General features: G+C 34.6%; 1 protein-coding gene across 4 annotated transcripts; it reads right to left on the reverse strand.

Moving 5' to 3' along the window:
* Positions 1 to 241: 241 nt before the first annotated feature.
* On the reverse strand, positions 242 to 16,377 carry LOC11410582 (E3 ubiquitin-protein ligase SHPRH). 4 transcript variants are annotated; one of them, XM_024783812.2, is made up of 21 exons: positions 16,248 to 16,377; positions 14,420 to 15,231; positions 13,866 to 14,069; positions 13,659 to 13,720; positions 11,835 to 12,291; positions 10,981 to 11,181; positions 10,288 to 10,546; positions 9,391 to 9,631; positions 9,132 to 9,301; positions 8,465 to 9,043; positions 7,330 to 7,499; positions 7,042 to 7,258; positions 6,749 to 6,949; positions 6,159 to 6,275; positions 5,667 to 5,909; positions 4,649 to 4,853; positions 3,816 to 4,027; positions 3,574 to 3,663; positions 2,094 to 2,245; positions 1,418 to 1,667; positions 242 to 806 (listed from the first exon to the last, which is right to left on the reverse strand). In XM_024783812.2, exons 2-21 carry the CDS (start codon positions 15,217 to 15,219, stop codon positions 546 to 548), a joined length of 5,091 nt encoding a protein of 1,696 aa, XP_024639580.1. In that variant the 5' UTR covers positions 15,220 to 15,231; positions 16,248 to 16,377; the 3' UTR covers positions 242 to 545. The 4 variants fall into 4 exon arrangements, with proteins under 4 accessions (XP_024639580.1, XP_024639579.1, XP_024639581.1 ...); XM_024783811.2 differs by having other exon boundaries at positions 16,177 to 16,368; XM_024783813.2 differs by lacking the exons at positions 3,574 to 3,663; positions 16,248 to 16,377 and having other exon boundaries at positions 14,420 to 15,219.
* Positions 16,378 to 21,024: the final 4,647 nt, after the last annotated feature.

Consider the following 21,024-nt stretch of genomic DNA (forward strand, 5'->3'; position numbering starts at 1 on the left):
TGCTGATACACACACTCTTTAAAGAATATAAGAATAATAAATAATCCTTAAAATATATGAAATCTGTCACTTTAATATCTATCTAATATTAAAAAGTTAAGGAATAACATTTCAAATTTCATTTCAAAAATATTTTTTTACAGATTTTAGAGACTAAATTTGAGAGTAATACTTAAAAGAATAAATTTCTGATTTATTTTCTAATAAATCGTCAAGTTAATGTCTTTCACATAAAATGAACTTTCCGATCTAAAAAACATTGCTCAAGACCATGTTACACTCATTTCAGTATGAATTGGAAGATTTCTCATACCACTAGAGATGGAAAGTAATAAAACTTAAAGAATTAACATAATTTATTTATAGATCTTAGCACAAAATTGAAAATAAGTAGTATCCATAATTATATGTACAAAAATAAATGAAATTCTGATATTTTAAAAAAGAAATCTAGTTACTAGTAGATAAAACGGTCTGAAGAATCAACGCAACTCTTCTTGCCTCTTAAAATTGTTGGAGTCTTTGAAACGAAGACAAAAAGAGAATCATGTTCTATGCTCATTATATCTTCTCTCGGCCGCTATTGCCGCTGCAAGTGATGGTGGCAGGTCTCTCAGGTTTGTATTTGTATTATTAGGATTTTCATCGATTTCCGGCGCAGTTATTGGTGCTCTTGCCAACAAGGATTCCACATCCTTTAGGGTCAAAACAGGTTGATCTTGATTTTTTGTGTTGCCACTAATGAATAAATGATTGCTTCTGCTTCTGTTCAATTTATATATGCTCTCTTCAACTGTGTCTTTTACCTAACAGATGCAAGAACAAAGATATAAGAACATTTCTTCTGAAACAAAACGCCAAGTGCATAGATAGGCAAGAACATTAATTCATGTTCTTTTTACTCATTCATTCAAATAAAAATTAATATTTCCAAAACATTTACAAAAGCATTTAGGAGGCGTTGCAAAGAGTTTAAACAAATTTATCTTGTAAATAAACTCATCTCGTGATGCAAACACTTGTACAAGGGTTCAAAAATGCACTTACAAAATAGCTTTGGATATGTCCATAAACTATTTTAACTTTATTTTCCTAAGATCCACATAATAGGTTATAGAGATATTTTATACAAAGCTTTAACAGAATCTTCTGACATTCGCTCATCAATTGTAGAAACAGTTTATTGATGAGCACATGAATGACAAATGCTTATTGAATAAACTCTTAAATAAGCTATGCAGCACATGTTTTAAATTGAATTGAGGAACAAACAATGACGCATCTAAAATCCAAACATTTAAAGCAAAAGAACTAGGACATGAATACTAGAAAATGATCTACGGTTAATTCAACTGAAGAGCAGTTCAAAGACAACAAGGATGATTGAATTCAAGTGGCAAGAGAGAGAGATACTTACTAAAAAACGGTGAATGAGGGTCTTCTGTTTTTGGCCAATCCGATGTACACGGCTGATTGCTTGTGCTTCAGCAGCTGGATTGAGTAATGGCTCTACAAGAACCACATGCTGTGCTTCCAAAAGATTGAGGCCATTGGCTCCATGTTGGATTAAAAGCAATAACACCTGAATAGATATTGGCTCTTCCCCCTCACATCCTTTTGTGCCATTCTGTATTCCTCTAAATTGACTTATGGCAGTGTGTGCTTTCCTGAACTCACAAATTCATAACAAAAACAACATTGAGTATAACGAAGTTGAAATTTGAAAGTAGGTGATTGTCTAACGAAGATAAATAAATTAGATGATTGTCTAAAAAAGACATAAGTAAATGAAATAATCAATCATCCATATTAACTGCTTCAAAGGCCTACATAGCCTCTTAAGAATATAATACCGATGAAAAATTATGCCCTATTGTCTTGATTTATAATTAGGTGTTTCTCGAAAAGTCAGAGCCATAGAGGATCTAACAGAGGCGAGTATATAAGGGACCAATGTGAGGAAGTTGAAATGTAAAAGACACGTCAAGAAAGAAAATGAATATTATGAACCAAAATAGTTAAATAGGGTTTCCATCATAACTTTTGTCTTCCTATTCCGTCTCTTTTTTTATGTACCATAGATTATTATGTACCTGCCTCCCTTCATCCGGACGAAAGTGATGTTGTTGGTGGCAAAGGCATGTTCCAATACATCAAGTACATCATTCCAACTTGAAAATACAAGAACTTTTGAGTTATGATTTGTAGCCTTTATCCACAAGATTCTTCTTGTGACTGCTTCAATCTGCAAATAATAAATGCTGACTTATTAGCACAAAGATGAAAATTACAAATTGAAAAGTGAGATAGAATTAGAATATATTATTAACAATAATATACATATTATAATATATATTTTAATTTTAAAAATATTCTAAAAATAATAACCAAGTTGTCTTTTGTACATTCTTTTCAAATTTGATTTTTATCACTAGGAAAACAGACTGTCTCCCTAAACCCTTGACCATACATTAATAAATAAATAAAAAACTTTGCTCATGAAAATTTTGTAATAGCCACATCAAAACAAGAAGTTGGAATCATATCATATTCATTACACTGATCAAAACCCTCCATAAAAGAGTACAGTCCAATATACCAACCAAATTTACAAACATTTAAGATACTTAACTACTTACAATCTGCATCAGCAGAGATTTGAAATTAAAAGAGACATGCCTAATAAATGCACAATGATATTCATATCTTATTAAAATATTAGCGCTCCCTTCTGATGCGTTAATTTGCTTTTTATAGCATGAACTGCTTATTTTTCTTAATTAGAAAATTATGAAAGAACATTTCACGGCTGCCTAAAGTCAAGCCAGTTTTGTGCGGTTGAGTTAGGCCTTAAACCCAAATTCTAAGCTGATATCCAACTTAACCCTAAATTAGTTATGCCACCTATTACAAAGTAACATGGTCACACTCTAATCTCCAACCCTAGGCATGAGCAGGTGTTAAGTCTCACATTGGATACTCATATGACCTGAATAGTAGTTATAAGTGGTGGGCATACCACCCCTAACAAGCCAATTTTGTAAGGGTGAGTTAACCCGAATCCAAATTCTAGAATAGTATAAGAGTCTATCCTAGCTACATTCATGGGTTTCGAGGGAGTGTCTTGAGAGTTCCACATTGGATAGTGGTATGGCCTGAGAATAGTGATTGTAAGTGATAGGTATCCCTCACTTTACAGGTCGCTTTTTGAGGTTGAATTACGACCAATCCAAATTCTAAGATGGTGTCAGGATTATCATAAATCTGTTAGGACACTGGTTCTAGGGCAACTCAGTTCATGCTTCAAACTATTTTTTAAGGCAAGTAGCTCAAAACTATTTTAAACACAAAAGAAATACAAATATTGATATAGTTTCCCGACCCCATGCAGTTCCATGTCATTCATTTTAAGTATAATCTCAAGTAGAAAGTAGTACAAAGTCATGCCAGTTCGGACATAGACATCACAACCAGATCCCAGGGGTGGTGGCATGTGTAAACAAAAGTGAAATAAGCTAATTATTCATCCAGAGGTTATCAATACGCTTAAAGCAATATAATGCGATAAAACACCTTGGTTCCATATGAGCCTTCAACAGTAATGGATGCTTCGTGTTTTTCACAGTTGTCAGTTGTATGCAGCATTGACGAATTGGGAGATTCCTGTAGAAAGTAGTACAAAGTCATGCCAGTTTGGACATAGACATCACAACCAGATCCCAGGGATGGTGGCATGTGTAAACAAAAGTGAAATAAGCTAATTATTCATCCAGAGGTTATCAATACGCTTAAAGCAGTATAATGCGATAAAACACCTTGGTTCCATATGAGCCTTCAACAGTAATGGATGCTTCGTGTTTTTCACAATTGTCAATTGTATGTAGCATTGACGAATTGGGAGATTCCTTTTGTGCATCAACAGCATAGGCAATGTTTCTATAATCAGTATGCTGTCGACATGTAGGGCACATCACCCAAGTATGAGTCTTGCTATGTTTAAGTCTTTTCTCAGTCATAGCAACTAAACCTGAGAGAAATAGATGCATAGTTATGTTTGATATAGTATTTATAAAAGTCAATAAATGCTTAACCGTATATCTATTGAGCAAAAATGGACAAATACCATTATGCATGTATTTGCTATACATAACATGCTTCTATGATATGAATTTGTGTTTTACATGGGCGTGGTGAAAACATAAGATCAACAATGCTAAGTCAAATATACCAGGGTCTTTTACATGTACAGGAGAAACACGTAAAATATAAAAGACTTCCCATATTAACACTGACTGAAGCACTACTCTGGTTTTTGAACAAATTGTGAAGAAAAAATTCTCTCCAAAGCTTAAGTTGTTACGCAAACACTTTTCTATGGTACATTACACCTCTAACATTCCCCTACACACAAAAACTCTTTACTTTGAGCTTAAAATGTGGACAAAGCACATGCCTAGATTTACCATGTGCTAAAATTTAGCTCTTTTTAGAAGAATGGAGACAACAAGGAACATAGTCTTGATTATTTGATTATTGAGACTATTAAATCACTATAAAGCTTATGCTGTTAAAAATTTATGAATGACTTTATCACATCTCTAATACAATTAAAGAAAGATAATATGAAGTTTTGTCATATAGTACTTACATTTACAGCAAGTAACATGCCCACATTGAAACACCATTCTCTTATGGCCTAGCTTTTCTTGACAAATTGGGCATGATTCCTCATAAGTTTTAGGTATGAGTTCACCCTTCTCTTCCGTAGAGTTTGACATGGAATTTGTATCTTGAGTGCATGAAGAGTTATCTGGACTTTCCGATGGCAGTTTTTGCTTAGATTGAACCAAACCCTGAAAAGTAGTTCAGTTTATGTTTAATGACCGAAGCAGAAAAGAAAATATCATATATCTTTTTTTTTTTTTTTTGGTACAGTATCAATATCATAGTTGGATCAGTAAATGACAGCCACATTCACATTAATGCCCAATGACAAATAAGAATTAATTTCAGACATTCATATTAATGTTCAAATAAATTATTTTTCCTATTGCTCATATCCAACATGCCCAGAAGCAGAAATTATTCTCAATGTAGTCTTTGAAAGTCTCAAGTTTGAGACAGTAAAGTTATTTTCATCCAATTTTGCATAGCCACCCCTAGATAAGCAAACATCAAATTTTTGTTTCACCAACTCTTATAAGTCATGTTAAAAACAGAACCGTGCCAATCATCAATTGATGGAAACCTCATACTATTGAGAGGATAGATGTTGACAGAATAATAGTATTGGCATGCAATGGAATCTTGAGAAGCTCATTACAATATAAAAAAATTCTAATATCAATTTAAGAATCACTATATCTATAAGCAGAAAAGATAACATTTAACTTACTGATTCACTTGTTTCATTTGTACATTAGTTTTTAAACAATTTTTAGTTTACCATTCAGAATTGTCATGCTCCTGCATAATGGTTCATGATTGTTATCAAGAGCCAACTCTCAAATGGTTTTACAGCTCCTAAAATCTCAGCAATTTGAGTATACTTTATAGTCACCATTAATTGCTGAAGGGTTTGACGTTGATTACCTAGAAATTTAGCAAATACACACAGAGAAAATAAATTAAATACATACAAATTTCTAAGGCTTATTTTTCCATACCTTTAGGTAGCGTAGCTTTCCTTTTATCTGTGACAACAAGGCCAACGACATAAACTTCTCCTGGGAAAAGTTTGAGCTAGCCGCATATAATTCATTTTCACCTAAAGCATCAAGAGATTTATCATCTTCATTTTCCCTTAGGTGTAAACGAGAAACCGCCATCTTGATTTCATCATGAGCACGCAGATATTGAGCTTGAGCTGATGCCAAAGATCTTGCATAGACAAACTCCTTTCGCATTCCCTTACAAAGTCATGAACAAATAATCAGAATCCAGTTAATATGTGTTGTTAGTATGGATGATCACAAATTTTAAAAAGATCTTTGGCAGCACAATCATCCTATCTTCGAATATCTCTTTTATTTATTTATTTTTAAGGATGGGAGGGTAGTACTGAAATTAATACTTTCTCTAAATTAATACCTCCTATATGAATCATATCTACCGATTCAACTCTAGATAAGCATAGATAATATTTCACCAGGCAATACCTCAAGAATATGTAAATGTTTGGTCGCTGCTGAGGCACTGTCCTTTCCAAACCGAGTCTTGCAATAGTTCTTTATAACTCCAAGAAGAACCTCCAGGATAGATGCCGATCTTGAAGTCTAAATAGATCACCATAATCAATATGGAACATTAGTAAGCAATTATTGCATATTTCAGCACTGACCTGATTTTCTTTAATGAAATGAAGCTATCAACATTTATGGTCAAATTCAAATATAATTTCTCATAAAGTGCAGCTTTCGTGAGACGTGACTATAAAGTAATATACATATACATTGCCAAGGGACTGGGTGAATTTCACAAAATCTTGAGAATTTTTCAGGATAATGCAGCACGTGTTGAAGTTCTTATTTTTATTTCATTCTTATGTGACAATTCTGGACTCGGTTACAATCAACAATGAACAAAAGAGAAACATTATGATTGTAAATGACAGAGATAAAGGGGGAGGGAGGGAGGGAGAGAGAGAGAGAGAGAGAGGGAGAGAGAGAGAGAGAGAGAGGTGGTATAATCCATATGTGTCTGATTATGACTCAATACAAAAGTCAATTAAATCAAATCAATAACTAACCACAACTTTCTGCCCAACATTCCTTTTTCTGGACTCTTCATTATCAATATCAGATACTGATGAACTTTGATTAGATTGTGATAGGTTTGAGAGGAAATGATTCCGAGCAAAACTTTTCTTTTGAAAATCTACTGCCTCCTCAGCAGATGAAATTATATCTCCACGTTCGTTCTTGAGAACAAAGAGTCTAGCTTCGTAGTGCTGAAGATAAAATTAAACCAATAACCATATTACATTTGTTAGAAGTAGAGTGAATCGAATTGACATATAAGTTCAAATTCCAATTTCCAAACCTGAAACAATTCATCTAGTTCACACAGAACGCATGGGGGGCCATCACAATTAGGTTGACAATTTCGACATTTACCAACGCGCTCAATATCTTCATCTTTTGGGTTTTCCATGGTCTGGTCAATTTCTAACAGACGATCTAATACCACTTTCCTTGAGGCTACTAACTGATCCAATCCGGTTTGAATTTCATACGTCAGAGAGCTTATGCTCCGAAAACTGGATTAGAAGTATCACACATTAGTAACAATGCATGAGTAGTAAATTTACACAGTCAAAGCATCACTAACCGAGCAGCTAATCTTGACGATTTTGAATTGTTTGAATTTCCTGAGATGGATTCTTCAATCTTTCTAATCAACTCAGTTGAGAAATCCTTATCTTTCTCAGCGTGGTGAAGTGCTTCTAACCACCATAATGTATTTTGATTTGTACTGGTGTCGTGATAAGCATTACAAACCTTGAAAAAGTCCAGATGCCAATTACATAAAATAGTAAGTGGATGGTGGAACTACTGCTAATACAAACCAAGAACTATCCCACCAGATAACAAAGTTTATTAAAAAAGAAATATAGTCAAAATAAGAGTAAAAAGAAATAGAATAGATTCACATCTTCAAATTTTCATAAGAATAAAGTATGTCAACACTAGCGTTCAGACGGGCACTCCCGTGCCCATCTGTCCGCTCTTTTTTACTACGCTAACATGTATAAATTATGAACGGCGCTTTTTGTGATTTTATTTTTGTTTGTTGAGAAATTACGTTTTGATGAAATTTTGATTTTGATTAATACCATTTTGATTTTGGTCAAAATTATATGTATAGATGTTTTTGACTTTCAAATTGTAACAAATCATGCTTATATTTTTTAATGACACCAACAATAAAGTAAATATAATATACACTTATGTTTTTCAATGACACCAACAATATAACATTCTTTTTGGCAAATTTGTTTAAGGGTATAATTGAAAGTTAAAAAGCCACCTCAAACTCATGTATCCCCTTTATATAATAGATAAAATCAATTAACTAGTATAAAAATGAAGCATGACTAGTGGATATCTTCTTCTTTTGACAAATATAATCGAAATATCTTGTAGTCCGTTCCTTTTCTTACGATATAAACAAAAAGCATACACAGGAGAAATAACCCATTCCGAGGCTTAAATTAATAATTCACAAACTGTGAATTAGGAACAAATGAAGTGGGAAATAAATTGGTTATACTCAATTTGTGGTAGTTAAGATATTACATACAGACTAGACTAAAAAAATCATTCCATCACTTCTTAAAGTTTTTGGCAGTCGATAAGAAAAGGTCAACTTATATTTCAGGATACTAAGCTAGAATAAAAAAATAAAAAATTCAATACAACCAAATAAAAAAAAAAAAATCTTGAGAGTCATTAGGGATATCTACCTGCATGTAAGAGCTTTGAAACTCCTGCTGAGCTGCAACTAGCTTTGAACTGAACACAGATAAGTATTTATGTTTTGAATCTTCACATTGTGCTTTCAGATATTTGACAGAACTGGCCGACAAATCATCAGATTCCCTATCATTTAATCCATTTTCTGAACTACTACTAGATGCAACATTTGATGGATCTGAAGCAGCCCCAGTTAAACTTGTGTCACCGCAGTTACTGATTTTATGCCTCTTCACTTGATCATTATCAACCTTTACAATATAATGCTTTTTGGTTGTATTAACTGCGGAAGTCCCAGAGAATTGTTTTCCTTTGGATGGCAAGTTCAAAGCAAAATTTTCAGCCAGAGGGAATATTTCGGCAAGATTGTGATGAATGTGGATATTTAACAACGGATCCAGACGAAAATCTTCAGAATGCTCTTCAACTAAAGTAAGAGATTCATTGTACAGCGAAGCAGCTTGAGAAAAATCGTTTTGTATTGTTACTATTGCTGCAAGCGCATTCAGAGCAATAACTAACCTCCTGAGAGCCTCCTCACCTTCTATCTTGGTCTTGCTTATAAGGACCTATAGATTAAGTTCCATGTCAACTGAAAATGTATGTATATTGTTAATAAAGGCTTATCGAATATGAAAACTGTTACAAATAACACACCGTTAGTACTTCCTCCATTGTCATAGGTGACTGCTGCAGGGAACGCAATCCAGAACTTCCAACCTGGGGGTGACAACAAGCCTGACGAAGCTTTAGCAAAGCATTCAATAGCTTCCCTGCCTCCGCTTGAGTGATTAATGGATCGGAGGAACCACTCGAAGAGACAGAATCTGGAATCCATACGAAAAGTTCAATCAGTATCCGAATGCATCGATTTCAAATAACTTTTAAAATGAAATTACGCAACACTGATAGAAACCTGGGACTTTTCTATTAAGAATATCATTTCTCAAACTTTCAATAACTTCATGGGAGTCTCTAACACAAGCTTCATGTTGCCTCTTGTAAAAGTGTTCTTCTACTGGTGATAGTGTAAGCCAAGAGAGGCACTCCTCTTGGGAGGGCAATTCCAGTTCATCTGCAACATGTTGTTTAGAAGAACGCCACATGATTTGTTTGAAAACTCTGTGTGTAAATTCCGTAGCTCCCATATCTCCTTTCTGCAAAATTATGGAATAATGGATAAGAATAGAAATGTACAAAGTAAAAAATGAACTCGGTCGAAAGAAGTGATTCAGAACAATGACACAACAAATCAGAGATATCTAAACTAATACAATATTTGAAAGGCTACTGTATTCTCTAGACACAACTTTTAGCAGGTCTTATGAAAATAAAATAAGGACCTAGATTTCCATATTAATTCTAGCTGCTAAGACTATTATATTGTTTTTCCCTATTGGCTGACTATAAGAAAATATAACTGAACTAATGGCTGACTATAAGAATATAATCAACTAATAGTACACTATTCAATGTTTATTTATTTATTTGTCTTGTATTTTTTGTTGAGCCTAACTCAACCCAAAATAACCAGTCTGTAAGATGAGAGATGCATCACACTTTAAAAACACATTTTCAGGTCATATTTCATTCAATATGGGACTTGCAACACACTCCTCTGAAGCCCAGAGCTGCACACTAGACTGTGACCCGAGCGGCTCAATAGAAGGTGGTCAAACGTATCTTAGATAAACACATTATTAGGTCATATCCCATTTGATGTAGGACTCTCAACAATTTATAAAAGAAAAACTGAGTAATGAGGAACGTCAATCAGCACGATGAAGTCAAACATTAAATTAAGATAAAATACCTCATAAGGATCTCGAATAACTTCACTCCACCATCTGTATATATTGAAAGGACCGGTTTTGGTGAACCTTAAAAGTCCATATAAGTCATCAAACTTTCGCTGAATCGGGGTCCCTGTAATGCACCAACGATGCTTGCAATGGAGTCTTAGAGCCATTTCAGTAGCAGCGGTAACAACAGTACTCTCCACCATTTGAGCCTCATCCAAACAAATCCTCCACCAGTATATTCTGGTAAGAAGAGTTGGGATAACTGGGTACCTAGAAGAAAGAATAAAAACAGGCTACTAAAAACCTAGGATCATAAAGGACATACAGAGAGCTAACTTAATCTATTACATAATGTTACGAGTATTGACACCACGACAAATATCACATATGGTTCCTATACACACACACACACACACCAATTTCCACAATATCAAATCACTTGAAGTGAAAGGGTAGTTTTGTCAATTTAACTTTATTTTTCAAAACCAAAAAAGTCGCACAACCGTTTTTTCTTTAATAATGTCGGAGTAGGTTGTTTTACATTTTTTTGTTGATATTGAATAGATCGTTTTACATTGTTTCAGAACTCAAATTCAGTTTATAATTAACATACTGTTCGTAAAAATTCAGTTCATAATTAAAGTCCAAAAGAAGCTTCCGCTTATATATATATTTAACATACTGAAAAGGGGAAAATACGATACCTTTTCTGAAATCTCAAAAGGTGTCGATCGCCTATATGTCTATCAGAATCATGGAACAAATCATCTTTAAGCACATCATATGTAGTTAATACAATGTCCGCACTGGCAAGATCACCGATATCCATCAGAGAGGAATTGGAGAAAGATGTGTCACGCACACCTTCATAAATACAAGTTTTCAAGGCTCCTGGGCGTGTATGACTGCAGTGACAAGTGACAAGGGACAATGAAAAGTTAATGAGTATGAGACAGTTATAAGTTCATTTATATTAAATCACTAAAAAAGAATTACACATACACACAATGAAACAATTCATAAATGCAATTAAAGCATGGAAAATAATCCAATTATGCATGTCTAAAAGAAACTAAAACTTGAAACCAGCTATTGTTTTCCCAAAAGATGGCATGCAATAGCCTAATGAAACACAACACATAGACTTGAGAAGTAGCGACTCCCAGCATGTGACTTGAGCTTTAATAAATGGCAGGGGAAAGATCTTCTTTATAAATTATAATGCGTACGTCACACAAACAACAATCAATTATGTTAATATGTATCATGGGTTTAAAAACCTTAGGAGCAGCTTCAGCATTCCAAAATAAAGCGAAGACAGATAGCATTTCAAATCTGTGGTCCTTTAACATTCTTAATGCGTTACTTATGCCCTAATGGGAGATTATTCTATCCTTAGGCCAAGTTGACCATTAACACAAATGGATGCAAGCATGTAACTGCTTCATATGACAAAAGTCAGAAAGTAGGACGTTGCCAGGCGTAATAAAAAAAAGAGTACACACCAAGCTCTAGGTTGGTGTCAACATTCATAGTTTTCATTAAGAAAAAACTATACCGTATAATTTCGTCATGCCACTGGGGTAAAATAGGAGCTGGGCAGACAATGAGAGTGGCACCAGAAGCAATAGGAGATTCAGTAGCTTGTATTAGTTCAGAGCACATCTGACATACATATTCCCCATTTGTCACAGCTATGGTGGTTTTAGATGTCTTGCTTTCCAATCCTTGTTTTGATTTCAGTGATTTTCCTTTAGTTGAATAACCAACACAATCTCCATGTTGCCAAGCATCACAAATGTCACACTGAACCCATAGTCCTTCATATTTGAGACTTTCGCTCACAGCTCCACATATGCACTCCACACGCTCTCTTCTGAGTCTTTTCAAAACGACTTTTTCGTCGCCCTTGACTTGGGGCACTGAATCAATTAGTGTGTCACTTTCATCTGCTGATCTCCGGTGAGCAAAGATGAGAGCAAGCAATTCTACAGTTTTTCCCAATCCCATCTCATCTGTTACATTGAAACATTTAGTCATTGAGAACGGAAAACCCACAGTCTATCAATATATCAATAGCAATAGAAATAATTAACATTTTCCATCAAACTTAAACTACTCACATTTCAGAACATAAGCATTACAGTTACATTACATACACAATATTCCATACTATCGAGCATAAATAAATATATAGAAAGCATGAGAGAGTTAAAAGTTTCCATAAGAGTTGCCTTTGAAGCACAATGAATGAGAGACTATGCAGGTCGAACATCACCCAGTTTGTCAATAATACCAATAAAGAACATTACCCAGTTTGTCAATAATACCAATGAAGAACATTAGCCTTTCAACTTACGAGCTCATAGGTTTCAGAACGCATATGTATTAGAGTTACAGACAATGCACACAAGACAAGAAGTTGTCCTTTTGTTTATTGAGTAACTCCTATACACCTGAGCCTAAGCTTAATCAATCAATTTATGCATATCCCAAGAGAAACTTATTTGTAGTTTACTCATAGATTCTATAGTATCTCAGAAAATTCAGGAAGATGAATTTGTTCAAAAGAAATGGAAATATGTACTTGAAGCCTGCACCAATGTTCACTAAGCAATGTCCATTGGTGTTGCAGTTTTCTTGGAGGAATACTGTGACATGGAGAAGTAAAAAAAAAAAGTCTAGTGGAGAAATCTAATGCTAAAGCAGAATTTTGTGTTCTGGCACCAGGTTGCGTGGAACCTATGAAGCACTATTACAACAATAATTCACAAATGAGAATAGCTTATAGGTTCAACATGATCGAATAGAGCACGTGAAAGTAAATAGGCGTTTCATCAAAGAGCAACTTGGTGGTGGCTCAACATCATACACGTCTGTACAAGGACAACTAATAGATATCCATGCTGCTGGGAATAGAAAACACACACTCAACAGTTTTGAAGATGGGTGGTAATATCTGTGTGCTATTTTAGAAATATATGTATTAAGTAGTGAAAGAATCTTTTTTAATAAGTGTATAATCTGTAATTAGGTTGTAGCTAGGACTAGGACCTCTGTTTTAACCCCAATCTTTCAAGGGATATAAAACGGCATTTATAGGATTTTAACAGCATAGAGTTCATGACGCTATCAGAAGACCCCTATTGATCTTGCAGTCACAAGATTCCATGGGTTACTCATCATGCAATAAACTTGACTGAAAATAGTCAATAGTTAATTCGTTAACAAAATCAAGGAACATGAACTAGTGAAAATATGATTTTTAACAAAACAGATTAAATTTTAACTGCAAAATATCACAATTTTTTAAAAAGTAAATAAAATACACATGATTATTTGAGAAAAATAAAAGAAATGTGCAACATAGCTTGAGACCTACCAGCAAGAATGCCTCCAAATACATAAGGTGACGAAGTCTCTGGACACAAGGAAATATTTCCACTGAAGCCATTATAACTCAGATAAGTACAAGTGAAATGAAATCATAATTGTCGGGGAGAGAGAGAAAGTGAGACCTCCCATATATGAATTGTGCGATAAAAAATAATGCATATAAGTTACATTTTAAGAACTGGTAAAAACGTACCTGAAAGGGTTGAAAAACATTTTAGACCTTGTGTCCAGAAAATCCACTGGCACACATAATGGAGAATGAAACTGATTTCTTTCTATTTCAGCCTGATCTTCCATTGCTTTTTCTCGTTTTACCATCCACAAAGCTGCACGCCGTTGATATGGCCTCAGTTCAGGAAGTAACTCTGGTATGTCATCTTCAAGCATTGGCTCTGTTCTGTGCACAAATACACAAAAGATAAGCTACAAACTAGACGGAAAAATTAGAGCAGTGTTGTCAATAGTGGATTGTGAAAAACAGCTGTTTTGTACAAGTTCCGCTACGCTAGATAATTGCACTGCCACTATTTGACAACTCTTTGTACTAAATAGCGTATCACGGAACAATGAGGATTTTTTCAAGTTATGCTACCCTATAGCCGCTATTGGACAACACTGAGTTGGAGATTGATTATTGTTAAGACTTGAACAAAGTTAGTATGTTATTAATCAATGACGATTGACCATAATGACAATTGTTTCTACCCTTAAATTAGTGATCAACACAAAAGAGAAAGCTTAACTTACTTTGAAGGCTTGATGGCTTCATAAAAACCAGCAGGATCGAACCTCGAGCATTTCCCTGCATAGCCACCGTCGTCTGCCATGTCTGTCTGCAAATCAACTTCCATTTCCATATAGCTACTAAACCCATACTTAACTTCTGAAGTCATTATTTCTGGTCGTAACCAAGACATAACATTCATCATACTCTTTTTCCATGGTTTTCTAGAACCCTCAATAAGTGACTCGCATGCATCGAAGGCACTCTTTAGTACCTCAACCCTCATCCTAAGGGAAGGAATGTCGTCCGAAAGCTTAATCCCAAGAACTGCCCTCAATGTAACAAATTTCATACTCGCCAAATGAACAAGACCAGAAACACTTTCATCAGGTCCATCAAAAATACCTGATAGTAACACCGTGCATGTTTCGGTATCGTCAACCGAAGCTCTTTTAACAAACTCTAGATGAATATCAGTGTAAGGTAACACTGGCCAATGGCCAAGTTTGATTCGACCAAGATCACTGCCGATATTGCACAACCGAAATCTTAACGAGAATTGGGGATCCTGATAAAAATCCTCAGACAATTCAAATCCATAAAAGCCTTCTCCTATATTTAAATCCCTAAGAACAATTTCAGAAATATCAAGGTGTTCATCGGACAACCAACCAGACCGGTCAACCTCAACAAAATAAGGTTTATAAATATCACCAAAATCATTATTTTCTTTTCCTCCAACTTCTAATTCTGTTTCAGCACTAGCATTTGTTTCTACTATTATCCCACCTGATCGATGAGGTTTACTTTTTCGCCTACCCATTAGTTGTCACCACTGCACAAAACCAAGAAAAAAACCAAGTTATACTTATAACATACTAAAATTACTAAGGGTCATGTTAACTTGTGCCCTTAGGGCACAAGTTAAGGAGCTTAAAAAGGAAATTAAAAACAAATTCTATATTGAAACTATAACTTTTGCAACTTTTAAGACATTGAATGTGCAAGTTTCAAGAAAAACTTTCTACATTTGTCTTCTTAACTTATACCCAAGGGCACAAGTTAACATTTCCCAATTACTAATGATGTCAAAGAATTGAATTTGAAGCACAACATGGAGCCACAAGAACACAAAAAAAGATTTAACATTTTGACTTAGGTTCTCAAATAGCATAAGCATTAAATCAAAAAATGCACCATTAAAATGTAAAATAACAACAAGCAAATAAAAAACTAGTACGTAAGCTCCAGATTAACTACAAAATGCCGATATTACCAGGTTGGACCCCTTCACCCGGGTTCGAACCTACAATCTCGAAGTGTGTGAGTTTCATGAGGTGATTGCTATTTCTTCTACATACCAAAATAAAGTAACAAACTAATATATAACACTGACTATTCAGTTCAAAAACATATCCCGTGTCTAACGGACAACGACACCATGCTTACACATATAATTACATTCAATCACTTCTATTTTCTTAAATTATTACAGTGTCTATGTGTCAGTGTCGTGCCCGTAAGTGATTCACTTAGCTAAACAATAATTAAGCATGAACTCAAAAGATACACATTCATTCAATGTAGAAAAATTGAAAACTAAACAAAAAATGCAAGTAAAAAGCAAAGGGTAAGCACAAAAACAAAACTTTAACTGAATTTTGACAATATGAAATAAAAGGGTACGCACAAAAACATAGAATAAAGACATTAACCGCTAATAATCAAAAGAGAGGGTTATCTACCAAAAAAAAAAAAGAGAGGGTTTTTGAATTGGAACCTGAGAGAGAGAGAGAGACAGGGAGAGAGAGAGAGAGAGAGAGAGAGAGAGAGAGAGAGAGAGCGAATCACCGAAGTAAAGTGAGAACAGGAATCGTGGAACGAATAGAACAGGAATCGTGTTTAAGGATTCTGTCGTTCGAGGATCATGTTAATGCCGCAATAACGGCTTGTTTTGCAACAAATCCAACGATTTTCATTCGTCTCATATTTTGTGAATATAAAACAAAAATATTTTTTTGACAATATAAAACAAAAATATGATTAATTAATATTTATTTTTTGGTTTAATTGCACTTTTGGACCCCTATTTTTCCAAAAGTTGCGGTTATGGACCCCTAACTAATTTAAATACAAAATAGCCCCCTATGTTTTGATTCTTTGGCAGTTTTGGACCCCCAGTCCAATGTTGACTCGGTCAACGCTGACGTGGCACCCTAAGTGAGGTGCCACGTGTCAAATTTTATTTTATTTTTTGCCTTGGGGGTCCAAAACTGCCAAAGAATCAAAACATAGGGGGTTGTTTTGTATTTAAATTAGTTAGGGGTCCATAACCGCAACTTTTGAAAAGATAGGGGTCTAAAAGTGCAATTAAGCCTTTTTTTTTCTAATTGAGGCAAAATTGAAATAAAAATATAAGTCGTGTGATATTTGAATTAACTTATCAGAAAATATTTTAATCTACGTATAGTTAAGGTATAAGTTCATGAGAAAATAACATTATTAAAATAATTTAATTTGTCCTCGTGAGCTTAACTCAGTTGTTATGGACAATACATGTTATATGCAAGATCTGAGGTTCAAGAGTTGTCAAAACAGGCCGGTTCGAGAAGGTCGGCTCGAGCCCGACACGAAAAATACAGGGCTTGATCGTCAAATTACAAGCCCAAATAAGAAGGGCTTATAAGCCCGAGCCCGTGATGGGCTACCCGACGGGCTCCGGTAACCCGAATAAGCATGATATTTTTAATTAATTGTTAGTCACTCAATAGACCACAACACACTCCACTTTTGTCTTTTTTTTTTACCAGCCCATGTTTTTTCTTTGATTTTTTTATTCGGCTTATCTCAACCCAATGCCCTTCCATTATACATTGTCATAACACGATTCCACAAAATAAAAACAACACAATATAGTTTTTGTCTATGATGAGCTAAATGGTTTTGATACGGTATAACCCCAACTTTTAGAGTGCAATGTAGTTTTTGTCTATCATAAGTTTTTTTTTATCTATGAAAAGCTGAATGTTTTGGAGTCGATACACTTTATGTTTAGTTTTTGTCTGGTAACAAAATGAAAATGGCATTCGTTATTTTTAAAGTGTCATTTTAAGTGCAATTCATTTTTCAAGTGTCATATGCATTATTTTTTAAGGTAGAAATAATTCTTTTTCTTTTTGTTTAGTTACTCATTATGACATGCATTATTTTAATGTCATTTTTTTTAATTTTAAAAATAAAAGTTTTATTAACTAGGCCGGCTTGAAAGCATGCAGCCCGCAAAGAGCGGGGCTTGGACAAATATGTTTAAGTCCTTTTAACATCCGGGTCTTTTTAGCCCGATCGAAAAAAGCTCGAGTCCGATATGGGCTAGCACGACACGGGTTAGGTAGTCCGTTTTGACATCTCTAATCAAACCACGACTACCACCAAAAAACGTAAAATATTTGTTCTCTCTTTAGATTACAAAAATATTTTCTAGTTTTATTTTAAAATTATGGTTAATTTTACTTGATAACAAATATGTAATAGACTCTTGAAATAAATAATTATGTGCATTTGGTGGTTGAAGGCAAAAACCCCCTTCTTTTGCTTTTGCTCAACACTTTTGTTGGGGCTTGATCCTTTGTTGTGTATGAGTTTAATTATGTAGTTCTCTTTTCAATTTGTTTAGCGTGTTGTTGTGATGTACTTATAGCTATTGTTAAATTTAACGTGTTCTACTTTAGCACACCTTGTGTTTGGTAGTTCACTATTTTAATCTAATATATTTTATTTTAGCTTGTTTAAAAAAAATTATGTGAAATTTTTTAAAACAATAAAATGCCAAAATATAATAAGTGTTTCATTATTTCATAAATGCATCTTTCGTATCTAACATTTCATCTCATCTCCATACATTAGTTCATTACAAGACTTTCACATCTTATTTGCAAATTAAAATGAATATATTTTAGAAAATAAAAAATGTTTTTATAAGTAAATTGGGTGGTGTATATTAGAAAATAAAAAATGTTTTTATAGCTAAGTTGGCATGGATGTTACAGTATGTAGGGTCTTGGGCTTGAACTCAATTAAAGATGCTATTTCATGAACAATTTTACATGGGCCAATCTAGAATAAGTCTAAAGGAGTTAGCGAGTGTGAGAAGACAATCGACTGAATATGCCGAAGATTATTTGAATAGATTCAGATTGTTAAAGAGCAGATGTTTTACTCAAGTGTCTGAACGTGAGTTAGTTGAAATGGCCACTGGCGGCCTGAATTATTGCATTAGGAAGAAATTAGACATTCGATACTTTAGAGATATGGCCCAACTAGCAGTTAGAGTTCGACAAGTCAAAAGATTGAAGAATAAGAAAGCTAGAACTCATAAGTTCAGAAGAGAAAAGGTTGCTTATGTAGATACGAATGAAAGCGATCAAGAATTCGACATAGCCTACGAAGATGTCAAAGACGACAAAATAAACTTTACTGAGTTGAAACCAGGGCCTCCCTATGCATGCAAAGTATTGAGGCCATCTGATGGGGAAAACCTTGTCGAGGCAAAAAATAATAGATACTCTCCCAAAACTTACACGTCCGATGTAACCAAATGCGATGAGATTTTTGATCTCTTAGTTGCTGATGGTCAAGTGGCGGTAAATAGGCTGGTTCAGTTAAAGATGTCAATGCAAATCTAAGCTACTTTCTTGCTGAAGTTGACAACATCACAAGGAAGACCTTTGAGAAAAGTTTGGCAAAAGTATTGCAAGAAAGCATGGAAATCAAAATTGCATTTTCATTTAAACTAAAAAGCTAGCTAACGGGATGAGATACAAATGTTGAAATGAAATCACAAGCGTTTTTAAAATTAATTCGACATCCTAAGTACAAAATTATCTTCCAGCCTTAGGCAAAACCTAGAATGTAACACTCATACTAAATTGTCTAGAATTTTAGCATGTGCGTTAACTTAGTACTGGATACATTAAAATTACAACATAATGTTGGCCGAATGAATATGTACATCAATACAAGTTCGTACATCTGATAAAATACCAACTGAAAAATATATATGTCTAATACATATTTGATCACATGAATAGATAATATGAAACTGGTACGAACGAGCATTTTGACGATGATCCATTCAGCTACATATCTTCTACCTCTTGCTACGAGTAACCTGCTGATCTGTAAAATAAATAAAAGGATTGGGATGAGACGAGATGTCTCAGTGAGTTCAACCTATCCTAAGCTATAGGCAATCTTGGGGGAAAAACCTATGATCTCCATCTGACTAAACCCAACCCCAGTGGCGGATCTTGGAATATTTTATGGAGGGTGCCAGAATTGTATGAAATATATATTAAACTGTGTGGAGGAAATATCATAACTGTTAACTGGTCCAATGGTTTATTTTGCTTGATTGTAGTGTATGGGGATGCCGGTTCGAATCCACTTAGGAGCCTTTTTTTGAGCAAAATAGTAAAAATATAACAGAAATATAAAAGAAAGAGGATGGAAGGGTCATCTCGCGACCTATGCGAGAAAAACAAACATCATTTCCGCTGCGCCAACTGCATAATTGTGATACATTTATGCCTAATCTAATATATATATATATATATATATATATATAGCAAAATTGGGGGGTACCATGGCACCTGCAGGTCCCTATGAAGATGCGCCACTGCTTAACCCATTTCGGGTTTATATACGGTCTTCTGCATAACTAAACGATCGGGGGAAACTAGGGTCGTTATCTAATCTTTATCATAGGTCAAATTTTGTACATGAACATATTAGTATTCTGTTTTCATATTAATGTTAGAAAGTTAGCTTTGAACAAACATTATTATCTGTTTTACGGATGGATCTCGAGTGGAGTAACCCTTGTCACCATCCCTCTGCTATATGGTGAAAACTCCTATCTAAGACTAATCACCAGAACTCCTCTTGTCACCGTGTTGATTTCCCTTGCGGGGAAATCCCATCCAGCATAATCTGGAGCCTCAAAGGACACAACTTAACTGTTCTTGCGTAAATTTCCCTTGCAGGGGAAATCCCATCCAGCATGATCTGGAGCCTTGAAGGACACAACTTAACTTATTCTCAATTATTATTTGTCCATATGCATATGTTCGAATCGTCACGAAGGATCCTTGACGGGCTGACCTATCCAAACATAATCTGGAGCTTACCTAATCCACAACTTATCGACATGTGTGTGTGTACACACACACACGTATCTGAAAGCATTGTTTGTAGCATAAATCTAATATGCCTCTAGTTACATCAGTAACCTAACTATTCTCGACTATCTAAGTCGATTCTCTATTATGTTCCCATTTCTAAGGGTTAGAATTTTACGAAAGTATTTTAGACATATACATATATAAGCTAAACTCTTGTGTGTTACGCATCGCTAACTTATGCCTATACTCACTTTACATTGGTTATTTTCTGTTTACAAAGTAGTCCTCCTGAACTTGCAATTAGGTCCCTGAGTATGAACAGCGCACTTTTAGAAAACACTTTATTGCACAAGATTGCTCGCTTGGAGAAGTTTACGTTACCTTTTTGAGCTGCCTTCACCAAAATGCCCTAGACAACCCCTTTCTCCCTCCTTCTTCTCTCTCATCTT

The sequence above is a fragment of the Medicago truncatula genome, chromosome 5 (assembly GCF_003473485.1).
Source record: "Medicago truncatula cultivar Jemalong A17 chromosome 5, MtrunA17r5.0-ANR, whole genome shotgun sequence".
NCBI classification, from domain to species: Eukaryota; Viridiplantae; Streptophyta; class Magnoliopsida; order Fabales; family Fabaceae; genus Medicago; species Medicago truncatula.

Bases quoted from the DNA above. Each gene is read 5' to 3' on its own strand.
- LOC11410582 (XM_024783812.2), bottom strand. From the start codon at position 15,219: ATGGGTAGGCGAAAAAGTAAACCTCATCGATCAGGTGGGATAATAGTA. The intron at 9,302-9,390 runs GTTTCTATCAGT...TATGGATTCCAG, and splicing joins TCTTAATAGAAAAGTCCCAG to ATTCTGTCTCTTCGAGTGGT. The intron at 9,044-9,131 runs GTGTGTTATTTG...CTTAATCTATAG, and splicing joins CAATGGAGGAAGTACTAACG to GTCCTTATAAGCAAGACCAA.